This window comes from Rhamphochromis longiceps, linkage group LG6 (assembly GCF_057381845.1).
Source record: "Rhamphochromis longiceps isolate RC_006_pf linkage group LG6, R_longiceps_female_GT1.1, whole genome shotgun sequence".
In the NCBI taxonomy this organism is placed as follows: domain Eukaryota; kingdom Metazoa; phylum Chordata; class Actinopteri; order Cichliformes; family Cichlidae; genus Rhamphochromis; species Rhamphochromis longiceps.
This window is the reverse complement of record NC_140562.1, coordinates 18,198,221-18,222,583: the sequence shown is the minus strand read 5'-3', so window position 1 is coordinate 18,222,583 and position 24,363 is coordinate 18,198,221. Positions and strand designations below refer to the sequence as shown.

At 41.8% G+C, this 24,363-nt stretch overlaps 1 protein-coding gene across 3 annotated transcripts in view; it reads left to right on the top strand.

The window, feature by feature from the left end:
• Positions 1–24,363, top strand: part of fat1a (FAT atypical cadherin 1a) — a 79,786-nt gene that overhangs the window by 43,460 nt on the left and 11,963 nt on the right. For all 3 annotated transcript variants that reach the window (XM_085409534.1, XM_085409536.1, XM_085409533.1), the window contains exons 8-18: positions 6,732–7,007; positions 7,205–7,415; positions 7,883–11,956; positions 12,550–12,746; positions 12,868–13,021; positions 14,392–14,625; positions 19,528–19,914; positions 20,839–21,053; positions 22,433–22,570; positions 22,769–22,912; positions 24,135–24,332. In XM_085409534.1, coding sequence (XP_085265660.1) covers positions 6,732–7,007; positions 7,205–7,415; positions 7,883–11,956; positions 12,550–12,746; positions 12,868–13,021; positions 14,392–14,625; positions 19,528–19,914; positions 20,839–21,053; positions 22,433–22,570; positions 22,769–22,912; positions 24,135–24,332 — 6,228 coding nt within the window. The remainder of the gene's footprint in view (positions 1–6,731; positions 7,008–7,204; positions 7,416–7,882; positions 11,957–12,549; positions 12,747–12,867; positions 13,022–14,391; positions 14,626–19,527; positions 19,915–20,838; positions 21,054–22,432; positions 22,571–22,768; positions 22,913–24,134; positions 24,333–24,363) is intronic.

Below are 24,363 nucleotides of genomic sequence, written 5' to 3'. Positions count from 1 at the left end.
TGCTATTGAAGCTGTGACTTATTTGCTCTCTTGCATATGAGTGTTGTGTATGATATTGTATACCCAGCTGGCCACTGTACGTCAGCTGTTTTCTGTTGAGGGATAGGATTTACAGAATGTGTGCGCTCCATAAACCACATTTGTAGGTGGGTCAGCTGCTTTAGATATGCTGACAGGCAAACGGTGACTGAAAGAGGTATACAGACTGTCTGTAAAGAATATTGTTACCAGAGTTTGGCTGTATACTAAAAATAGTTGGATCCATATATGTTTCCAGACTGATGCTTTTTTTTAAAAATGTGTATAGAGACATATTAAGTTACAGTGATATTATGAATATGAGAGTAAAGTGGAGACTCTCTTTTTTAATTTGAGAGATTGAACAAAAGTACTGCATTAACTGCATTAACTGCCATTTTTTGCACAGTTTATCAGGGATTTGTGTTTTTAGAAATGTAATTTCAAAGATGTGGGCTACTCGATTATGTAGGGTCAGAATTTGACCCTATGAATTTGGAAGCTGTTGCAGTAAAACATCAACATGTGGTTAAAGGAGCACTGCTTGAGCTGCAGAATCCAAGCAAATTTATCTTAGAGAGAGCAGAAACATTACAAATTGCTAAATCATCAGAATACGGTGGTAGAGTGGAGTTGGCTAAATCAAAAGATCCTGGACATTCATAAAGACAACAGTGGTGGATGATCGTAGGATACTTTTGCATGATAAAGAAAAATTCATTCACACTTCCACCAACAGCAGAACACACTCCATATGGTAGCTATGTTTTTATTTGAGTCCACGATAACGAGGTAGTGTAAGCTTAAGAATAGGCAGCAGCTGTACTTTCTGCCCATTCATTTATTTTTTCAAATGCAGCAAAGTGGTTTAATGGTTTAACCTGATCTCAATCTCATCAAACCAGATTTACTTGCTGAAAACTAAACTAAAGGCAGGAATAGCAAAGAACAAACAATTCATTTGATATCTTAAAAAGCAGGGAAAATATCGAAAATTGAACCAACAGTCCAAAAATATAGATCACAGTGAAAACGAGCAATTATTTTTACTGAATGTTTCTCACACAAAAAGAAGAACAAAAAACCCCCCAAATCATTATAAACAAGACTTGTGTTTGCCTCCGTGTTTTTTTTTTTTTATATTATTGCTATTAAAAAGAACCGCAGGTCCTTGGGATAGGATCAAGTTTTGACATGAGTTAATGAATGAATGCCGGTTGACTGTCCCGTATTATTGGGAATGTTGTAAAGGCCCTGAAGATTTGGAACACTGTGTGATCTGAGTGTTTTGGCTACCACCTTGTTTTGTCATGGCATTCACGCCATTTGCTCTGGCGTCAGGGGATAGTTCTCTTTCACTGTCAGCTCTACTCTTACTGGGAAGTGAATGGTTTTTGTAGCTGTTTTATATAATCGTGTTCGATTTTTAAAATAATGTGTCAGGCTACAGTGAAATGTATGAATTTACGCCTGAAGGCAGGTTTGCTTGCTTTTGATGGCCTAGTAATGTAAATCCCCCGGCTAATCATCCCGATTGTACAATGTTGGGATTAAACAGTAATGAATTTGCTCACCTCTGTGCTCGCAACAGTAAAATCAGTCCAAGAAGACAGGATTTCAGCAGGAAAACGTGCAAATGAGTTGTTAATTGTTGAGTATGACTTTGTTTTCTTTGGGGATAATATGTTGCTTATTTCCAAAACAACTCCCACAGAATTTCACTGCAAATTAGATCTGCTCACACACACACACACACACACACACACACACACACACACACACACACACACACACACACACACACACACACACACACACACACACACAGAGCACCTTATGAAACCTCAAGAGTCGGACTTACCGGTATATATTCCTCAAATCAAAGTCATGTGGAAGCTGTGCTGCCAGACGTGCTGGCCCTATTTTCTTTCTCCTAGGAATGTTTTTTTCCTTTTCTTTTTGTTCTCCATCTTTTTCTAGCCCCCTTTTGTCTTTCTTTCTGTTTTTTTCAGGTTTTTTTTTTCCAGAAATCTTTATCTTTCTTGGCTATGCCTTCAGAGATGATGATAATTCTGTTTGGGTAGAATAAAGTGCAAACAGGAGTGCTGGACCTGTGTGGATAGTGGCCTCTGTTAATCCTGTTTTGGGAACATGTTTGAGTACTCGGTGCCAGCGGCCCCCCTTTGCCCAGAACCTGCCACCTGGCAGGGGGGCTTCCTCTCCTACGCATGGCACAGGAGGACAATGAGCACAATGAAAAGCCCCCCCGTGTCCTGTTCTGAATACCTCACAAAAAAGGTGTTTTGTAATTCAGGCGGCACTGTTTTAAATACGCTTTTGTTCTTGTACATCTTTTTTTTTCAAATTAAAATGACATGATGAAAATTGAAAATGATTTTTAATCCAGCCCACTGGGGACTCCAGTGGTAATATCAGTATGAGGGCCTCTGGTTTGTGGGAGGTCTTTGGAAAACAGTGGGCCAGTCTGTCGTTCTTTCCGTATGACCGTTGTAGATCTATGAAGGCGTCGCTGAAGTATCAGCTGATGTAGACGAGGGGTGCCGCATTCCAGCTCGGGCACCTCATAGCCAGGAGCTGCGCCAACAAGGCAGCCTCGGCATGCAGCCCAGTCCCCCCACCCCGTCTCCAGCTATATGGCATCCTCCTTTGGCCGTGCAGAAGTACCTCAAGCTGTTCTGCTCACAATCTGTTCCTGGTCTCCTGTTTCTTCTGTTATCTCAGTCCACATTACAAAGACTCTCTTTATGTCTCACTCGACTGTTGAGTTTATTTACTCATGCTTTTTTTTCTCATAGATTTTTTTTTACCTTATTAAGTATCAAAGCTCATTATTGTATCACTTTTTTCACTCATTTTTTTTCAGTCACATCTTTTATTTGTATTTTTCCCCCCTTCCGCAACCTGGTTTCTAAATTTGACCATTTCCCTTAGCCGCCTAGATTTTCACTGTCACTTATCTTCTTTACCATCATCTTACTTAGAGCAGGGCGATATGGCCAAAAATATTTATCACGATATATATTTGAAAATTTGCGATAACGATATAACCGACGATATAATTGATGCGAGACAAAATACAACTCCACAACATTACTAGCGCAAAAAGACAACCTTCCATTTATTTTCACTTAAACAAGAAGCTGGTTTTTATGTACATTAAAAGCTTTATAAAAATGTAACAGTGCAAATGCAAATTCCTTGCTGAAAGTTTAACCAAAAGGCATTTCCAGTAGAAATGTGCTGACATATCCTGAGCATAACCATGTATAATATCCACTGAAGTTAAAAAGAGGTGCTTTGCAACATTAAACTGCAGTGTGCAGTACGTATTTTTCGGACCATAAGGTGCACGGGATTATAAGGCACATTAAGCGAAACAAAGCAGTCAGATAAATCAAACTTTATTAAACTCATTCTTCTTGCTTCCTCCACTTCTGTACCATTGATTCATTAATGTTGAATTCTCTGGCAGCTGCTCTATTCCCATGTTGTTGCAGTATATTAATGACTAACCTCGCATTGTGGATGGATTATCTCAGTTGTTCTCCTGACTGAAGTTTGGTCCGTTTACAGCATCCTGCCATGCGATTGCATTTGTCTCTAACCATGAAGAACCTTCATGTTAACTTTTATAAGTGGAAAAGTGTTAGCGTTCGTCCTCCAGCTTCACTGTTTATGTTATGCTAACATAGCTGTGTCGCTAGCGATCACGTAGCACATCATTATATACCAGCTAGCCCAACTTCAGTAACCCTACAAACATCACTGCTGTTTAGTTTCCTGTCTTCATTTATGTTGGAAGTGATAGCAGAGCTGTACGTTTGATTTTTTTCAGAAATCTCTCAGTCAGAACATGCAATATCATGCTTAGGTAACTAGCGAAACTAGCGAGCTAACTTCCGCTAGCTTCCTGCTAACTTCTAACTCAGTTAAATGTAATACATTTTGTTTTCATGGATGCCTGGAAGTTAAACTTTATAGTTACACCTGGTAAAGCAGCAATGCTGATCGTTTTATTAAAGATGAAAGAATTTAGACAGTTTTTAACTCTAAGTGATGCTGCAGTGTTGTTTGACCTGAAGCATACGGAGTTTAGGACCCAGATTACTCCCAGATTTAAGAGCATCTTAGTCCGACAAATATGACAATAACAACGGCCGCTTGCATGTTCTGCAAAAAAATGTGCTTTGTTGTGTATCTGACGGACAAACACCAAACCAGTTCCACATCACGGAAGTTGCACCATTTTTACAAACCAATTCTGGTTCATCTGTTTCACTCAACAATCGGCCATGTGCGTATGAAAACAAAGGCACCGCGCATGCGCGTTTTACTCCCATTCTATCGCGATATTTCATTTTCCTATCGTTGCCTAACATTATACCGGTATTACCGTGAACGGTATAATATGGCCCAGCCCTAATCTTACTGTCACAGCACTTTTTCCTCTTTAGTATCTCCATCTATCACGCCTGTGTCTCAGTCCCAATCGTGTTCCTTCTCAGCTTTCCCAGGGGAAGCCATATACAAAGACTACAGAGTTCCCTTGTACACCAGCGTTTCTGCTGCGGTCAGGCTGTATCGTGCTACGTTTGTGATGTTTGGGGGCAAAGTCCCTTTGAAGTGCTGTGGCGCTTTCTTGCAAAGGGAGAAGGAGAGGGAAGTTTGTGCGCATATAGGGGTGTGAGGTGGGTGTGAATAGCTTTTTGTGGGCATTTTAAATGGTATAGATTTGTACACTGTGTATAGATGCAGATACCACTGACCAGATTCCATCCTTTCTCCTTCTCGACGGCGCTATCAGTTCTCGCCACCTTACTCACTCTTCACAAGGCGTGTTATCTGACGCTGGCCAGATTGAGACACATTGGGCAGCCTCTTTGTGTGCATGTACGTGTGGAAGTGTGCAACTTAGGAGCCTCTCCTGGTGTGTGTGCGTGAGTACGTGCAAGCGTTTGCGTCAGAGTATGTAAAAGGTGGATTAGAAGGCATCTGCAATCTTATTCTATATGATGTCTGTGTTTACATGAGAACACATGTTTACAGTGAGATAGTTTGTCATGTTGCTGAGCATGCAACATGCACCACAGGCCTAGATTGATACGTTTTTTTTTAGATTTGATGTCGCATTAAAAATGATTTTTATTTATTTTTTACCTTCGTTTTTATTAACAGTGTGATATGGATTGCCTATGACACATGACTTGTGGCAAGATTACTGCACTAACAAACAGCAAGCAGCCCAATGCTCCCCCTGCAAGATGACATCTGTGAGCCTCAGCAGCATTGCCAGCATCACAGCACAGAGCAGATTGTAAATGTTATCAGTCCTGTCAGGTTGAGTCTATATTTGTCTCTGATATAGGCTCACAGTGCTTAGCAAACAGTATTATGACAACAGACAACAGCGGGCAGTTGTTTTGACCAGAGATCTGACAAACCCCAGTCAGTTGTGAGCCGTTACCTGGTCAGAGCTTTTGTGATTTAAGCCCCCTTCAGTCTTCCTGCACCAAACAGGTCAGCATCGACTGCTTTCCTTACAGGACATCACCCCCTGGTGTCTGGTATGCAGGTGTCTAATCTGGGCTGATCCCTTTGTTCACCATGTTTGGCAACGGTAGAAGTCCCTCGCTGGTCTGGGAAACAGAGATCGCATTCCAGCAGCTCTCCATAATCCTCTGTCGGAAGTCCAGTAGACGAGTGGCTGGTGTTGATAAAACACGCTCCCAGTGGAATTTTACAGTTTGGGATGTTAGATTCTTTGTTGTTTGTGCGTGTGTTGGGGGAAAAGCACAGTAAACTACACTTTGCACATTATCCAAAGAAAGAAGCGTGCATGTGCAAAAATTAGTTTCATAAAGCGTAGCCTTTGAAAATATTAGGAGGGGTAGCAATATTAGCACAAAAGTAACACTCAGCATATCCTCAAAGTTATATTTGTTTCAGACTTTCTAATACGGAAGCATAGTGGGATCACTGGACTTACTTCAGCACTCCCCGATCATTTGATTTCTCACACATGCACTCTCTCTTTCATGAACTGCTCATGTGTGTAGCTCAGAATTCATTTAGATTCATTGCGGTTATTCAGCATTGATTGACTGTTAGCAGTATCAAGTGGCCATTCAGATAAATTATTGCTTTTGCCATCGCATGGATCGATCGAGTCTGTGTCAACACACTACTGCTTATTTTTGCAGAGATCAGGAAAGTGATTTGAAAATAATATAGTGTATATGTGTGAATGTGTGCAGACCAAAGTGAGAGAAATGGTTAAAATAAAGATAAAAGTGTTACTTGCATATCTTTGGACCATAGTACTGAGCAGTGTTGAAGCATGCACCAGAGCTGTGATATCTAATCATTTACCAGAAGCTTTATTGTTTGGAAATCATTATTTGGTTCTAGACAATCAAATACATTTACAAGCACACAATCGTTTCACCACTGATCAGTTGGTTATTGAAATATAATTTTGAATATGTAAACTTATCCCTGACCCTTGTCATTTGGTTGCTTTAGAAATATCCTCTTGGTGCTTTTTATTGAGTAATGGCTCACAGCACTTTTTGACAAAACCTAAAAAGCCTTACATAACAGCCACTAAAATATTTTTGCATGTATCCTTTGTGATATGAATTAAGTCAAGTGTATAAATGTAACTTTGCATGCAATTTATTTTTCTCCTGTAGGTGCTTATCCGTGTCATTGACACCAACAACCACCGGCCGGAGTTTTCTGAGAATGTTTATGTCGTGAATGTCCCTGAAGACAAACCAGCGGGGAGTGAGGTCCTGCAGATCAGTGCTGTGGACAGGGACGAGAAGAACAAACTGACCTTTACTCTCCTGAGCAGCACTGATCCGTTCAGCCTGAGGAAGTTCCGACTAGACCCAGGAACCGGCACCCTGTATACCACTGAGCGACTGGATCATGAGACCATGCATCGTCACATCCTGACTGTCATGGTATGAATTGGTAGAAACAGACTGAACTTTGTTGAATTCCGAGAAGTTCTAGCATATTGTTTAACAGAGTTCATGTTCAAATTGATTTCACTGTTTTAAAGTTAAACATTCAAGAAATTAGTGTAAGGTTGAACACTAATCGCTGCTCTTTCTCCTCCCCCTGTGTGTCCTCTTTCATAAAAAAATGACCTTTATAGGTTCGAGATCAGGACATTCCTGTTAAGAGGAACCTTGTGCGCGTTATTGTCAATGTGGACGACACCAATGACAATGCACCCTGGTTCATAGGCACACCATACTCCGGTCGAGTGTTTGAATCTGCTGCCGTAGGCACGGCGGTGCTCCAGGTTACAGCTCTTGACAAAGACAAGGGCTCTAATGCAGAGGTTGTCTACCACATTGAATCAGGTGAATGCACGCTAAGTTACAATGCTACTCTTTTTAACCCCCATTTTTTTCCCCTCATAGCAAAAATCTTTCATTGCAAAACATTGCAAATGAAATCATCTCATAAAAATGTATGAGTCATCAGTACAGCTGCCCTCTGGATATGAATGAAATACTCTGAGAATATTGAATATTTTGTTTAGGGGATCTTCAAATATGTGGGAGATGGGCACATCCCACTGAGAATCTCTCCTACAATAATCTGTTATGTGAAAACAAGAGACATGCTTCAGTTAGACTTTGCGTTTGTATATGTGCATATTTGAAGTAGCTGAGATGGGAATATGATGCATTGTTGCTCCTTCTGTTTTCAGCCAGTTTTATGACTTAGATTGATAAACTGCTAGTACAATCCAGTGCTCATTAAACACATCTTTCCAGTACAACATACAGAAAAATCTATTCTTCTTTTGTCTTTTCTCTCACAGGAAATGTTGCCAACTCATTTGCTATTGACCCTGTCCTCGGGACAATTACAGTAGCCAAAGAGCTTGATCGCAACAGCAAGACAACATTTGAACTCACTGTTAAGGCATCAGATAACGGAGTACCTCCGCTGTCAAATACAACCACCGTACACGTTCTGGTAACGGTTTCTGACAATGCAGTCCCCAGATTTACCGGAGAGGCGTTTTCTGCAGAAGTGAGCGAATCAGCCCTTCCTGGAAGTTTCGTGACCTCGGTCACAGCCGTCAGCCAGTCGTCTGTTTTCTATCAAATAAAAGGGGGCAACATCAACAATGCGTTTGATATAAATCCAAACTCGGGAGTGGTTGTAACACAAAAATCTTTAGATTATGAAACCATCGCTGAATACAAGCTTATCATACAGGGCACCAACATGGCTGGACTTGCCAGCAACACAACACTTACGATTCATCTAAAGGATGAAAACGACAACGCTCCAGTCTTTGACCAGAGGGAATTTCAGGGTGTAATCAGCGAGTCGGCCCTCATCAATAGTGTTGTACTGACCCGTGAAAACACACCTTTTGTCATTCACGCCACTGATGCCGATTCTGACCAGAATGCTATGCTCATCTATCAAATTGTTGAACCATTTGCACATAACTATTTCGCCATTGACTCGAGCACTGGAGCCATCCGAATTACATCACCTTTGGATTACGAACAGAGGAGTGTTTTCCGCTTCACAGTCCAGGTCCATGATCTAGGAATGCCACGGCTGTTTGCAGAGACCACAGCCAATGTGACCATTGAAGTAATTGATGTTAATGATTGCGCACCAGTTTTAAGCCAAGAGCAGTATGAGGCAACTGTTGTAGTGCCAACATACAAAGGGGTAGAAGTCATTCAAGTCAGTGCTACAGATGCAGACTCTGGGCCTAACTCCAAACTTCTCTTCTCCATCTCTGAGGGAAATATTGGTGATAAATTTAAAATGGATCCCATCACTGGAATAATCTCCATTCAGAATGTCACACAGCTTCGGAGCAGATATGAGTTAAAGGTCAGGGTTTCTGATGGTAGATTTGCCAGTGTTGCTGTAGTGAAGATCAGTGTACAGGAAAACAAGGAGAGCAAGCTGAAGTTCACCCGGGAATCTTACAAAGCCTACATCCGAGAAAATTCCTCTGAGAAGAAGACTCTAGCGGTCATTGCTGCTGTTGGGAATCAGGTGAATGAGCCTTTGTTCTATAAAATATTAAACCCTGACAGCAGATTTGAAATCAGCCGCACATCTGGAGTCGTTTCAACCACCGGAATCCCATTTGATCGTGAAGTACAGGACACATTTGATGTAGTTGTTGAGGTCACAAGAGAAGACAAATCTGAAGATAAGGCTCATGTTTTAGTAACTGTGACTGTGGAGGACGAAAATGACAACACACCTATGTTCATGAACCTTCCCTATCACGCCCTGGTTCAGATGGATGCAGAGGAAGGCCAGGTCATTCGGCAGGTGACGGGAGTGGATAAAGACTTCGGCCCGAATGCAAACATCCAGTATCAGCTGAAGGAGCAGCATGATCACTTTCAAATTAGCCCATCTGGTGAAATCTCACTTAAAAAGAAATTTGAGAAAGAAGCCCTTAACACAAACTTTGTTATTGTTGTTATGGCAAAGGACAGTGGACAACCAGCTCTGTCAGCAGAAATAGAAGTGCCAGTAAGAGTTGTGAACAAAGCAATGCCTGTGTTTGAGAAACCGTTTTACAGCATTGAAGTCCCTGAGAACATTCAGTTGCGCTCCCCTGTGCTTCACGTACAGGCCAACGATTCTGAAGGCCCTCGTATTGTGTACACCATCTCTGAGGGAGATCCTTTCAAACAGTTCTCAATTGATTTCAACACAGGCGTCATTCATGTGATTCAGCCTTTGGACTTTGAGATGCATCCTGCCTATAAATTAAATGTAAGAGCCACAGACTCTCTAACTGGAGCACACTCCGAGGTCTTTGTTGATATCATTCTGGAAGATGTCAATGACAACGCTCCTGTGTTCCTGTCAAAGACCTACTATGCCAATATTTCGGAAGCCTCTGTTATCGGCACATCTGTTTTGCAAGTTGATGCCAAAGATTCCGATACTGGTAATAACCAAGAAGTATTTTTTCAGTTGGTTGAGGAACGGGGGAAGAGTTCTGATTATTTTACCATTGACCGCAACACAGGAATCATTTCTACAGCTCAAGTTCTCGATCATGAAGAGATCCAGCAACACAAGCTGAGAGTGCGTGTGGTTGATGGAGGAGTTCCAGCACTTTCTAGTGACATCATCGTGACAATAGATGTTACTGATCTGAACGACAACGCTCCAGTTTTTACCGAGCATACTTACAGAACTACCATCAGCGAACTGGCGCCACGTGGGCACTTTGTCAGTCAAGTCCAAGCATCTGATCCTGACAGCTCAGACACAAATAAGTTGGAGTTTTCGATAATATCTGGAAATGAAGATCAGAACTTTGCCATTAACAAACACACCGGTGACATCACCATTTCCAACCACCGCAGGCCACATATGCAACCTCTTTACAATCTTAATGTATCGGTGTCGGATGGTGTATTCAGAAGCTCAGCCCTAGTCACCGTAAAAGTTATTGGTGCCAACTTCCACAGCCCCACCTTTTCTCAGGTGGACTATTTGGCAGAGCTTGTTGAGAATTCCCCTGTTGGTACCTTGGTAGCAGAGGCAAAGGCAACCGATGACGATGAAGGCATTTATGGGCAAATAACATATCAGATTATCAATGACTTTGCAAAGGACAAGTTTTCTATTAATGAAAATGGAGAGATTTTCACTTTGGAGAGCCTCGATCGTGAAAATACAGAAGAGAAGGTTATTCCTATTTCTCTCATGGCTAGAGATGGTGGTGCAAAAGTAGGCTTCAGTGTTGTCAATGTAATTCTTACTGATGCCAATGATAATGCCCCACAATTCAGGGCAGGTGAGTACAAAGCCACCATTGCATCAGACGTCCCAAGAGGAACCTCTGTGGTTAAAGTTGCTGCTTCAGACACGGATGAAGGAAGCAATGCTGACATCGAATATTCAATTGAGGCAGATGCTGAAAATGTTGAGGAAAACTTTGAAATCCACCCAACCTCTGGGATCATTGTAACCAAAGAAAGCCTCATTGGCCTTGAAAATGATATGTATGCGTTTTTTGTGAGGGCAAAGGATACCGGAAACCCACCCAAATATTCTGTTGTACAGGTTTACATCAAGATTGTTGCACCAGAGACGCCAATTCCCAAATTTGCCGAACCACATTATCGTTACACAATATCTGAAGACCTTCCTATTGGCACAGAGATAGATGTGATTCAGGCTGTGAGTGAGCAACCAGTTCTTTACAGCCTAGTAAAGGGCAACAATCCTGAGAGCAATGAAGGTGAAATGTTTGTTGTAGATCGAGATAGTGGAGCGCTGAAGCTTCAGAAGAACCTCAATCATGAGACAACCAAATGGTACCAGCTCACTCTGGTTGCCCAAACCAACTATGAAAATTATGAGATAGTTACATCTGTAAATGTAAACATCCAGGTGAAGGATGTGAATGATAACACACCAGTCTTTGAGGCAAACCCTTATGAGGCTGTCGTTGTGGAAAACCTTCCAAGTGGGACCCAGGTTATCCAGGTCAAAGCCATCGACCAAGACTCTGGAACCAACGGCCGGATCATTTACAGCCTTGACCCCAAACAGAACTCGCCCGAGATCCCTGAGCTGTTTGCAGTCAATAGTGAGACTGGATGGGTGACCACCTTAAAAGAGCTTGACCGTGAAAAGACTGACAAATACAAAATTTCCATCTTAGCAACGGACCAAGGGGAGAAAGTCCAACTAATTACTGGAACCACAGTGGAGGTAACAGTTGGTGATGTTAATGACAACCCACCCCGCTTCACTGCGGAGATCTACAAAGGCACAGTCAGCGAAGACGACCCTCCTCCGAGTGGAGTGATCGCTATCCTCAGCACCACAGATGATGATTCTGAAGACATTAATAAACAAGTCGACTTCTTCATCACAGGTGGGCATTTATTATTTTGTGAAACTGATAATTAGTAAGCCAGGAGTTTACTCTCTACTCTTTTGTGTAGCAGTTTTTCATAAACAGAGCTTAGGGGGGGATTATGGATTCACGCCACTTAATATCATGATAATATCTCATCTTTGAGACATTACACAGTCCCGTTATCTGTTAGGAGTTATTGCTAATCTGCTCAAGCTCTAAACAAATATTTAGGTCATTATACTACAGAAATGTATAATTATCTGAATAGTGCTTTGAAATAGACTGGGCAAAAGTACTTCCTGTGGTGCTAATTAGAAACTGTGAATATGTATGTGAAGTCAAGAGGAATCAGAAACCAGCATGATAATTAGCCAATGTATATTTTCCTCTCCTTAGTTTGCAGATTGCTTGCCTACCAATAATAATATTTGGTGTAAAAATTGGAAATTATTCTGTGAAAGAGCAGAGAATATTCCGATTATGATTGCAGGAATAATTAACTGAGGATAAATCACGTAGCCATGTTTCTTTTTAACAAGTTAGGTTGCTTTCTGCTTCTTGGTTGCTGTTCATGCTAAAGTGGAATATTTGTCTTTAACCCCAAATAGGAGGAGACCCACTAGGCCAATTTGCCATTGAACATATTCAGAATGAATGGAAGGTCTCTGTCAGGAAGCCCCTGGACCGTGAAGAAAAGGACAATTACCTCCTTAACATTACTGCCAGTGATGGCATCTTCACTGCCAAAGCTGTTGTAGAGGTCAAGGTGCTGGATGCCAATGACAACAGCCCAGTATGCGAAAAGGTAAAGTCCTCTTTGCTCTGGTTCTGCTCTTAATTTCAGTTTGCTGTCTTGTGAGTTTTCTTGGTTTTCACTTTGATTTCTTCCCCTCTTCCGTTTTCCTCCTCCTGTACCTGCCTTCCAGTCTGTGTACAGTGAAAGCGTCCCAGAGGACTCCCCTGCAGGCAGGCTTATTTTGCAGGTTTCTGCCACAGACGCTGACATCCGCTCAAACGCCCAAATCTCTTATGAGCTCCAGGGAGTTGGATCGGAATTGTTCATCATTGACTTTGTCACAGGTGTGTATCTGTGGGGTAAAAGACATTTGCTTAACTACTGCTCTGTGGAAAAAAAGAGAGCGTTGATCGTGCGGTGTTCTAAACTCGGTGGAAAAGCATGTGCTCTGTTTATATTTTATGTGAGTAATTTGTCTCTTCTTTCTTTATGAGTCCATCTGTGTCCGCAGTCATTGAGTTAGATTGCTTTCCAGCTGTGTTGAATGCATTTATGATTATTATGGAAACAGTATGCAGGACACTCATGCTAAAGCCACTCATGAAACACGCTTAGCCCTCTGCTTGGAACAACACGATCTGAAAGACAGCTCAGCGTGACAGCAGTTTTATGTTTTACATGAGAGTTGTTGGGGAAAAAAGTTATTGTTTGTGTGTCTGCGTGTGCGAGTTTCAGTGGATGCAAATTACTGTATTGTCAGCATTGGAAGAAGCAAGATGGTTTTCTTGTGCCCTGTTGTTATTTACTTATTCAAGAGCCAAGAACATTTCCCTGCAGGGCAACTGATAGACCCACAGTGGCACTAAAGTACACAGTTGCAATACTTAAGATTGAATTTATGGCCACTATACTTCTTTCCTGCAAATAATTTCTTCTGGGAGACCCTCTAAATCAGAGATTCACTCTGACTGCTGTGTTGAAAAAAGAAACCACAAAAGAGGAAAAAAGAAAAACCACAGTGCAGGTTAACCAAAGAAGTATGCAAACAAAACCACTTGGTTTGAACAGCTATACAGCACATCTGCTGTTTCACAGAATCCTTGAGTATTCTGCCTTAATATGCGGAGGCTGACACCAGAGCAGACAATAAGGCAACAATGTCATCCCGCTGTCTTTTGGCAGCCCTCAATTTCGAGTTTTCCAGCAGCAGGGCTACTGTTATGCAGCGGGAGTGTGATTTTTTTTTTTTTTTTCAGTGCAGACAAGTAGGATTATTGCTGATGAGACCCGCCAAGAGGCTCTGGAGTTTTCCAGAGCAGTTGTGGTAATGTTGGCTGCTTGGTATCCCAAGACACTTCCAGGCTGCTTTTAGCTGCCAACTCTGATGTTTTCCTTCATCATCCCGCTCCCTTCGCTATCCTCTTCGTCCTCTCTTGCTTCAATTACTTATTTATTCTCCTCTCTACGCGCTTGAAAGCCTTCAGTTGTTCGGATGGTTTTCACTTGGTTAGTAAACAGTAGACAAGAGGGTTACATTTCTTTAAAATGCCTCAGGTTTGTCCACTCATATATAAACTTAGCATTTTGATTGATTTTTTTCTCTTTTTTTCTTGTACACATTTGACTTTTATGTTGTTCTGACACCGACTCTTCCCCAAGAGCCCGTGTCTGCACTTTTGCATTTCTTCTCAAAACCTTCCTGTCTTACCTTCAGGGGAGCTGAAGACCTCGCAGCCCCTGGACCGAGAAGAGAAAGACGAGTACAGGTTTAAAGTGCGTGTGGTGGACGGAGGAGGGCGATACTGTGAATCTGACATTCATATTATTGTGGAAGACGTCAATGACAACCCACCGCAGTTCTCAACTGACCCCTACAGCATCACCGTCTTTGAAAACACAGAGACGGGCACTTTTGTGGCAAAGCTGTCAGCGAACGATTTGGATACTGGTGAGTTTTATTCTCTGGCACATTCTAGGTAGAGGGCAGCTGTTATTTACAGTGAGGTGGAAAATCATAAGAACGATCTTGCGCAACTGTAAAATTGATGCAAGTCTTTATTGATAGAGATGTGCAGCAATAAAGCGATAATTACCCATAGACAAATTTCATTTGAACACAGCAACTATCAGACACTGCTGCTGTAAGTGCCGAACTTTATTGCACACATGAAAGCCATAATTTGACAGATTTAACACTGAAACAGCAGGTCCTTAAGTTTAGACCGTGATTAGTTTGTCATTACACCACTTTGCTGGACCAAAGGATGACGTATAAAAACCCAGCAACTCATGAAGCTAATTTTAGCATCCTGTATTGGTTGATATTTTAAAACTAAAACCCCTGAAAAGGCTGTTTGATATGAAAAAAGTCCCAAGCCAAAAAAATTCACCATTTTCATTTCTACTGATCTATGAAGAAGACGCGGGTCATCACTTCCTGTCGCTTCACACTTGGAGAGATTTTAAAAAATAATTGAAAAAAAAAGAAAAGAAAAGAGAAGCAGCCTTTAAACTCCGAGTTGCTGAGTATCAGTCTTTTCACACTCCTTGCCTCACACACGTTCATGCAAGACTTCAGATCCTTCTATTCTTTCTCATACAGAATTAAGGGAAGAATACATTATATTGAGAATGCTTTAAAAAAAACCTTCATAACAAATCTCTCTGATTAAACCAGCCTATTGGACCAGAACTCAGTAATAAAATGTGTTTTAGGCAAACATTTAAGCTTCCAAAAATGCAATAATCTCAGGAAGCTGGTAAAATGTGCTTAAAATGCAATTAATGGCAACATATTGCATTGCTCACGATCACAATAAAAAAGCATATGCACATGTGATACGGGACTGTGCTTCTGAAATACCCTTTAATGGGTTGGAATAAGCAGTGCTGACTTGCTATGAACAGGTTATTATCTCACCATTGTGGAACAGCATCGCACTAAATGGCAAGAGGGAGGGATAACAAATGTGAATTTTCATGAATGATCAACCCCTCAAATTAAAAGCTCTATTACACTCTAATGAAATTCTTCTCTCTTCAAGTCGAATTCTCAAAAGAGATGATTGCAATTTTCCATTCGCCTGGTGCAAAGCCACGGGGCCACATATTTATCTCAGGCGTCTCCTCCTTTCAGCAAACATTGCCAATCACTAAGAGGCTCACACTCGGGTAGGCCGGAGAGCTTGAAGCGTGCAGTTTAAGTCTTTTTTTCTTTCTCAGGAAACTAGTGGACCTTCCGTTCCAGATTGCACCTTGGGTTTAATGAAGCAGAACACTCTAGCTTGAAAAACCATTTCAGCCTGTTAGCTGACAATCGACACGGTCTCTTTTTGTTTCCCTCCCCTTTTTTTGGTGGGGGGCCGGAGTGACAGCTTGACAGAATGAAAAGGATGCTAAAACTGACTCCCTCAAGGAGAAATGTTAAATGAAAGAAAAGAGAGGGGAAAAAAGCTGCCATTAAGACATTTTTCCCTGGAGGCTTTGATGGCAAAAAATTAACTTTGCATTTGGTACATCTGGGCTAAGGGTACTTGAAGGAAGGGTGGAGGAAAGAACAGTGCTCCCTGCAGTTTAGCCGGGAGCAATAATTATTTAGACATACACTGCATGAGCACAGAGAGGCATTTGATCAGTATTTCTCCTGCATATGGGTGTTTCACACATTTCTTTCCTCTCTGTGTGTCGGCCTAGTATATTTGATTTAGTTGCAAGCTTGAAGCACAGCTGGCAAATCCCAACCAGACACACAGGGTGTACAAAAAAAATAGGCTTCATAGCTGACCCAATTCACTCCAGCTTCAGTCAACTGTCTTTGTGGCCGACGCTTAAAATGCAAAGCCTAATGTAACCCTCTTCCCACGAGGAAAGAGTTGCTTTATCTTTTTATATTTTTCACTGAGTGGACTCATTCTTGGCATTTGCTGCTATGTGCCATGGCCTTCGTGATCGCTGTGCGATGTTTGATATTTACCCACATTGCCAAGCCACTATTCGACCCACTGTTACAATCTCTGAGAGGCCGCACTTATCAGTGTGGGATGATTATGAAGCAGACAAAGATTAAGACCCAGACTGATGCCCTTGATCTGTGATAAACTTTGGAATTTCTTCTCTGATTTTGCTTTGTCCTTTTATCACTCTACCTTGGTCAGAGTGTGTCTCTCTCTTTGCTCTCTGCATTGCCCCGTCAGTTGTTTCAGTGTGGGGGCATTTAATTATATTCTGCTTTGCCCACCTTGTTGCTGTGTAAGATTCATACACGTTCTTCAAGTTTGTTACTAAAATCATTTAGAAAAATAAGAAAATTCCAGGGCAAAGCTAAGGAAACACATAAACACACACAAAACAGCTCAAGTTGAGTCAGATGATTTGTATTTATTAAGCACATTTAAAAACAAGAGTTGACCCAAAGTGCTTTCTAGTCAAGACAGATGAATTTAACAGTCCCGTTGTATGTGAATACAAATAGATGAATACAAGATTTTAAAAAAGATAAATAAAACATGGCACATAAATGAATAAAAGCACATTAAAATGAAGCAAATAGACAAAATTAAGTGCAAATCACACTAAATGGTTGTCTTTCTGACTATATTAGTTCTGAATGTCTGGACCTGTTCAGCATGTGACAGCTGTGATGCTGCAAAATGGCAGGATTGCTCAGAAACCTTGATTTTATATAGGAATATAGCCAGAACACAGCTAGATGACAAACAGAACTGAAATCCTTGTTGTAAAAGAAAATAAGTCGTGGTCATCAGCACAGAGTCACTCAGACTGATTGTAACATGTTGGCACATGTTTGCGTTTCTAAATTAGATACAAATTATTTGCAAGCCTTCACTAGCTTATCTGAGAGTGACTGCATTTGTTTGGAGACAGGTTGCTTACCTGTAAGATCAAATGTGGTCACCTGGAGCTGACCTCCTTCCAACTGGTTGCTGAACATGAAAAAAATCAGTGTAATCACCAGGCAAACACGGATTTCTTTCCGAGTTGCACAGAAGTCTATTTCGCTCTGCCACGACTGAGCCGTAAAACAGATTTATGTGGGTAAAAGTCAGCATTAATGATAACACAAGAAGCAAAATAAAGTCTAAAAATAGAAAGGTAGTGCATGTAATATAAGAAAGTTCACCCGTGATTTAATATACAAATTATACATTTGGTTTGGTTTGGCTTTGGTCAGTGAGCTATATCCAAGCTGCTGTGCAACACATAAACATGCACATCTGTTTAACTGGCCTCAGTAAACAAAACACAGAAAGCACAAACTTCTTGGTCTCTCTGTAAAACAGAGCGGTCATAATACTTGTTAGATCGTCAGCGGTTGGGTGGAGGCGAGGAAGGAGGAACCCAAACGCAGGACTCGCAGGTAGGTGACGATTTATTATAAGGAGTGGATTAACAGAACAAAGGGAGAAAATGGCTGGCTGGACGACTGACTGAAGCACTGACTGACTAACTGAACATACAGACGGAGAGACAACATCACAATAACATCAATGACACGACATTGGACTGGTTGAACTGAGGGACATAAATACACAGGCTGAGTGATGAGAGATTAGAACCTGGTGAGTACACAGCTGAACATAATGAACTAATGATAAACGGGAAGAGGACGGAACATAATGCACATGGACCAAGGCTAACACAATAAAACAGGAAGTGGAACAGGCAGAAGATAAACAGTGAACGTGAACTGAAAATACTGGGTCACCGACCCAGGAACCCTGACATAGATATTTACTTTCAAATGCTTGAAATAGCACCAACAGCTCAAACCCCAATCGCGAGCTCCAGCTTTCTGACTCGAGTTAGCAACAATGAGGCCTGTTGCACAGCAGTCAGCCACAGCTGCCTGTTAGCACACCTGTGAACCTGCATGTGCTAACCATTTGAAGACAGGTTAGCAGTATAAAGAGCAAACTCCAACCGTACAGTTATTATGAAGGCTTAGTGACCACACCAGCTTTTTGCTCTGGGCTATAAGCATGTTTGTTGGCTCACTTTTGGAGCCAGACTCATGAGACCATTCAAGGAACGTTTCAGTTTTTACCATTGAAGTGTTGCCTCTCTTTTCACCCTGCTTGTTGCTACTTGTTCACGAGGCCACTAATTAATAAGTTCCACTTCTGGTTTCATATAAAACATTTCTGCTGTGTGACCCACATAAACCCACGATCATAAACATCGGCGGATACAACAAGATAGCCAATAATAATTTAACACAGTTCACTTAACCACTGTAAAGCAATTGTCCTAAAGATGATCAGAGCAGATGAAGGTGATGAGAAATTATATAAGCAGGGTTCCCCTTGGCACTCGCTCCAGCATGGTAATGAGATCTACAGAGGATGGGGGCACTTACCTGATAAATGGGAATATAATAGCATATTCAAAATGGGGGCCACCTGCAGTAAAGCATTACGATTATTATTGTGATCCGTCTCTGTCTTGTTTCTGGGACCGTCTTGCTTGTGGGAGGACATGAGTTATGACTACTGCATGGATTAGAGATTCAGAGCTCCTGTTTATCAGAGGCTGTGTGAAAGATGGATGTTTTAGAAGGGCATAAGAACGTGACATTTAACTATTCAACAATCAATACGTCTATGTAGAAATCAATATGCTTGTTTATGTCCTCCATTTAAGAGTGTTTCTCTTTATGTGACCATCAGTTTTATGGTGCGTAGCATTTGGCTCATCAGCTCAGATGTGTGGAAGTGAAAGCAGCATGAGCTCAAAGGAGTTGTAACTGAGAAGTGTTGTATGATGACTAATAGGAGTGATTGCCATTGTAATGCAATTTTTAAAAAAAGCATCATCTTTTTTGTCACCCCAGGCCTGAATAGCAACATCCTCTACTCACTGGTTGAGTCCGCTGATGGATTTTTCTCAGTTGACGAGTCCACTGGTGTAATAACCCTGGAGCGTCCCTTGGACCGCGAAGTGCAGTCAGTATATGAGCTGAAGGCCCGTGCCAGTGACCAGGGCTCGCCGCGTCTGTCCTCGCTCTGCCAGGTGGTGATCTCCGTCCTGGACATCAACGACAATCCGCCGGTGTTTGAGCACCGTGAATACACAGCCACTATGTCTGAGGATGTGGCCGTGGGTACTCAGGCGCTCAGAGTGCACGCAGCCAGCCGAGACGCCGACGCCAACGGCGAGATCACTTACAGCATCATCAGCGGGAACGAGCATGGCATGTTCAGCGTGGACCCAAAGACTGGTATGTGGTAGTTTTTTTTTATATTTGTTTTTTGAATTCCTGCACCGGTGTTGTAGGCTTGAAAATGAAATCATCTTTGTTGCAACATGACAGATGTTGTTGCATTTAACCCTTTAATTCAGTCCCAAACCCCTGGGCTGGTCCATGAGTCGTTTGGTACCGGGCTGCCAGAGTTGAGGCTCGGCTGTGAAATTTATGGTTTTTGGGTTTTTTATTGTTTTTAGCATTAACTTGGTTTTCCTGGGTCTTTCCTGTGTGTTGTGAATAAATCTTCTGTTTACTGGTTTTATTTTGTTGTATTTATCCACGACACCTTAAAGACCGGTCCGTGAAAATGTTGTTGGACATAAACCGGTCTGTGGTGCAAAAAAGGTTGGGGACCGCTGCTTTAATTGTCCTGGGATTGCAATGGCCCATTTGCCAAATGGGTCATTTTGACCATAGGACAGAAGAGTTAAATAGATTTTGCATTTTCTTCCTAACCTTTGTAAATAATTTTGCTGTGGATTTAATATACAAAAAAACCCTTGGTTTGTTTCCAAATGGGCTGTGATTGGCTAGTTTCATGATTACAGTGAAACACCAAAGTAAGAAAATCCCTGGTTATGTTTTAACTCAGTGTAGCTGAACAGGATTTAGTTTTTGAATGCCAACTCAGTGCCAGTGATGGATGATGTTTTGACTTAAGGTGTATTTAAGCTGAAAATGTTTGCATGTGAAAGTATAAACCCACTTTAAAAAATGACAACATGCAACAAAAAAAAGAACTTACCTGCTAGATCCTCTCTACATGTGCAATATTAAACATTAAAACACTGTGGTTGCTGCGAGACAAATATGTGTTTTGTAATATTTAGATGATAAACAAAAATACATTTCGGAGTCTTTTTAACAGCTAGATACATTTCTGGTTTTGTGCCTCAGGTGACGTCTTCGTGATTGAGCCGCTGGACTATGAGGCCTCTCATGAATACTACATTACAATAGAGGCTACAGATGGCGGTTCGCCACCGCTCAGCGACATGGCTACTGTGAACATCAACCTGACAGATGTCAACGACAACAGACCCGTCTTTAGCCAGGACGTCTATACGGCCGTCATCAGCGAGGACGCCGAGCTGGGAAAGACTGTGATGGCGGTAAGAGCGCACGCACTGTCTTTGGTATACAGCAGGTGCTCGTTGTGGGGAAACAACTGTAAAGGTACACACAGGGTGAGAGACATTTTTCATCTCTCGCTCTGGACTTTCCTCCAGCAAAATCTGTCATCTTGTTCACCTTCTCACTCTGTTGCTCATTTTCTCCCTCGCAGCCTTTCTCTTCTCTGCTCATTACTCACTGAATACTATCATATATCTGCCCCTGTGGCAAATCACCATCTGGTGGAACGGCTAAATTAGGACCAATGCTCTTCATGCTCACTGCATCCCTGTTCTCGTGCACTATCTGACACACATGCTCGGCGAGTTTAATTAAAAGCATTTGACTCATTAAGCCCTTATCCTAGATAAGCCATTTGCTGCCTTTTGCAAGTTAAATTCTCACTCCCATCGATTTCTGTCTACCTCTGCTGCTCACCCATTCTTTCTCCCCTCATAAAAGATCTCTGCTTGTGGCCATTTATCTGTGTGTAATGTACCTGAATATAAATTATCCATCAGAGAATTTTAATGCCTGCCATTGTCTCATTCTTGTAAATCTTTACTGTCTGCTGATTTCCCCGGAGATGTGACGCTTGGTCGGTTTTAAGACTTAAGCATGTGTTGATCTTTTTGTGTGTGCGAGTGTAGCAGTGGTGTGAATGGAAGATGTGTAAGTTTGTATGCCCTAGTGTTACATCAGTGGAGACTACAGCTAGCTTCTGTTTTTTAGATTACACAGCACTCTCCCATTAAATATGCTAAAACATGAATGAAAATCACAGCAACTAATCGAATCATTTCAGTGATTTGCTTGAAAGCCCCTTATTTTAAATGTAAACAATGTAAACTCTTTAACAATAAATAAACTAATATAATGTTTACTAAACAGGTTAGCACACCGGTTAATTGTTCATTAGGAGTATCTAATCTTTAGATTTTATTCAAATATTGATCAAACCTGATCATTGGACACCTTTTTTCTACATGTAGACTTGGCCTTTCTGAACTCCCAGGCCAGCGATTGAAACAACTGCAATTGAGTGCAGAGGACACCGCTGATTGACATTTGACCCTGTAGTACATGCATTAGAGTTTTATCTGATTATTCTCATCTGATTATTGCTGATCATTCTTTGAAAATGAGTTTTATTTCACCTCTTTCTGCCACTTTCAACCACTTCAAGACACTGTAGTGTTTGAGCACAGAAAGAAATGCAAATATAATTATCATGTTTTTTTAATGCAGCGGGTAATTGTTTAAAGCTGATTGAGAAACAAGGTTTTCAGAGGTCATGTTAGAATAACATGTACAAGCAGCCTCTTTTCAAGGGCTGTTGATTGATCGATTGTGGTGTTCATGTTTGATTGATTCAAAGGTGATGGCTGAGGATTTTGACGGACCTTCATACAACCACGTGCGGTACTCCATTGTGGCCGGTAACCAAGGCAGCCCATTCACCATTGATCCGGTCAGAGGGGAGCTTAAAGTTGCTCGCCAGCTGGACAGAGAGAGAGTAAGAGAAACCGCAGATACAATGCTGACTGTTCATACACAGTTTAATCCACCTAGGAACTAATTGCAGTCTATGCAGAATCCAATCAAAAGTCATGTCAGGTCTAATAAGGAAGCTTGTTTACCGATTTCTGCTTTATTGCATGCAAAAGCAGCTTCGTCTGTCTATGGTAATTCTCCCTCTCTTTCTTTCTCTCAGACATCGGGGTATACTCTAACAGTGGTAGCCTCAGACAATGGGGCACCCCCTCTTTCCAGCAGCGCCATGATCAACATTGACATCTCCGACATCAACGATAACCCTCCCCTTTTCTCCCAGGCCAACTACAGCCTCATCATCCAGGTGAGAGGGGGAAAGGGGTCAATGCGGATAACTGATTAGAGTTGGAAAGGAAGAAAAAGAGGAGGAGGCGTGGTGGGAGGGGAAGAGGGGTGCAGTGGACACAGAGAGAGGGATTAACAGGGAGTAATAATAGAAGACTGCACGACTAGAATGTCAAGAAGCAAGTTGGAGGATGGAGCAAGAACAGAGGTGAGGAGGGGGATAAAGAGGAGGGTGAGGGAATTGAAAGACACAGGCTGCATTTTAAGTATAAACTGGCAGATGGGGATGGAAGAAAGGGAGGAGTGATGGACAGTGGGAATATGGAAGATACTAAGCTAATAAAGCACGACTGACTGAACTGAGAGAGGTGCCTGTAATTCAGTTTTTGAGATTAAAAAGGAGAAGATTCAAAAGACAGGGGAAAAGAAGACTCATTTCTAGTTTTTCTCTCTATTTAGAAGCCTAAAAAAGATAAATTTGGGAGATATCATGAAGAGGCAAAATATATATTCCAAACAGATCAAGCACTTCAGGATAGGATCTTTATTTTACTTATACCGGAGCCTTGATCAAAGTATGGTACAAAATCCCACAAAAACAGAACAAGAAAAAAAAACCTAGTGTGCAGATACTGTACGAACAATAAAAAGATCCGTAGTTTTTTGCCTATTTTTTTCCCTCAAGAAGAAAAAGTCTAGTTTTCACTCAGGGCTTGAAAGAGTCAACAGAAAGACAGATTTGAAGCTCATTCAAGGACAGAAAACAAGAATTCTGCCTATAAAACTGTCATCTTCCTTTTTATTGTTACTCATGAGAAGCCTACCCGCAAGTTTGTGGACAGGCTCTTAGACCGGGACGATTGCCAGATAAATAAAAATAGAGCTAAGCGTCTACAGCCTCAAATCTTTAGTTAAGCCCAGCAGTACTTGGAGCTAAACGCTAGCATGTATAGTGTAATGTTTAAAATGTTTATCGCCACAGCTGCGAAAGTTAGCTGGTGGCTTTGGAGCTGAGGTTGGTGGGAACTGTTTGGCTGTAAACCAAAAGCATTTTTCAGATACAAGTTTTGACTTTGTGAAGGCGGTCAGAAGGATTTATGGACGCCGAGTCAGCTTCAGTGTTGCAGCACAGTTGCGTTTTCTGAGCAAATATCTAACACGTTTGAAGTTAAACATCACAGCTTCGCCATAACCACGTCTTCTCAGCACAGTGTTAAACACACCTCTGCTGCTTCCCACAGGAGAACCGTCCAACAGGCACGAGTGTTCTTCAGCTCACTGTAACCGATCGGGACGCTTCTCACAACGGGCCACCTTTCACGTTTGCCATCGTCGCTGGGAACGACGGCGACGTTTTCCACATCAATCAGCAGGGAGCTCTAGTGGCCATGGGGGTGCTGAATAGAAAACATAAAGAAAACTACCTACTGCAAGCACAGGTGAGTCGAGGAGTCCAAGGAGAAACCGGAG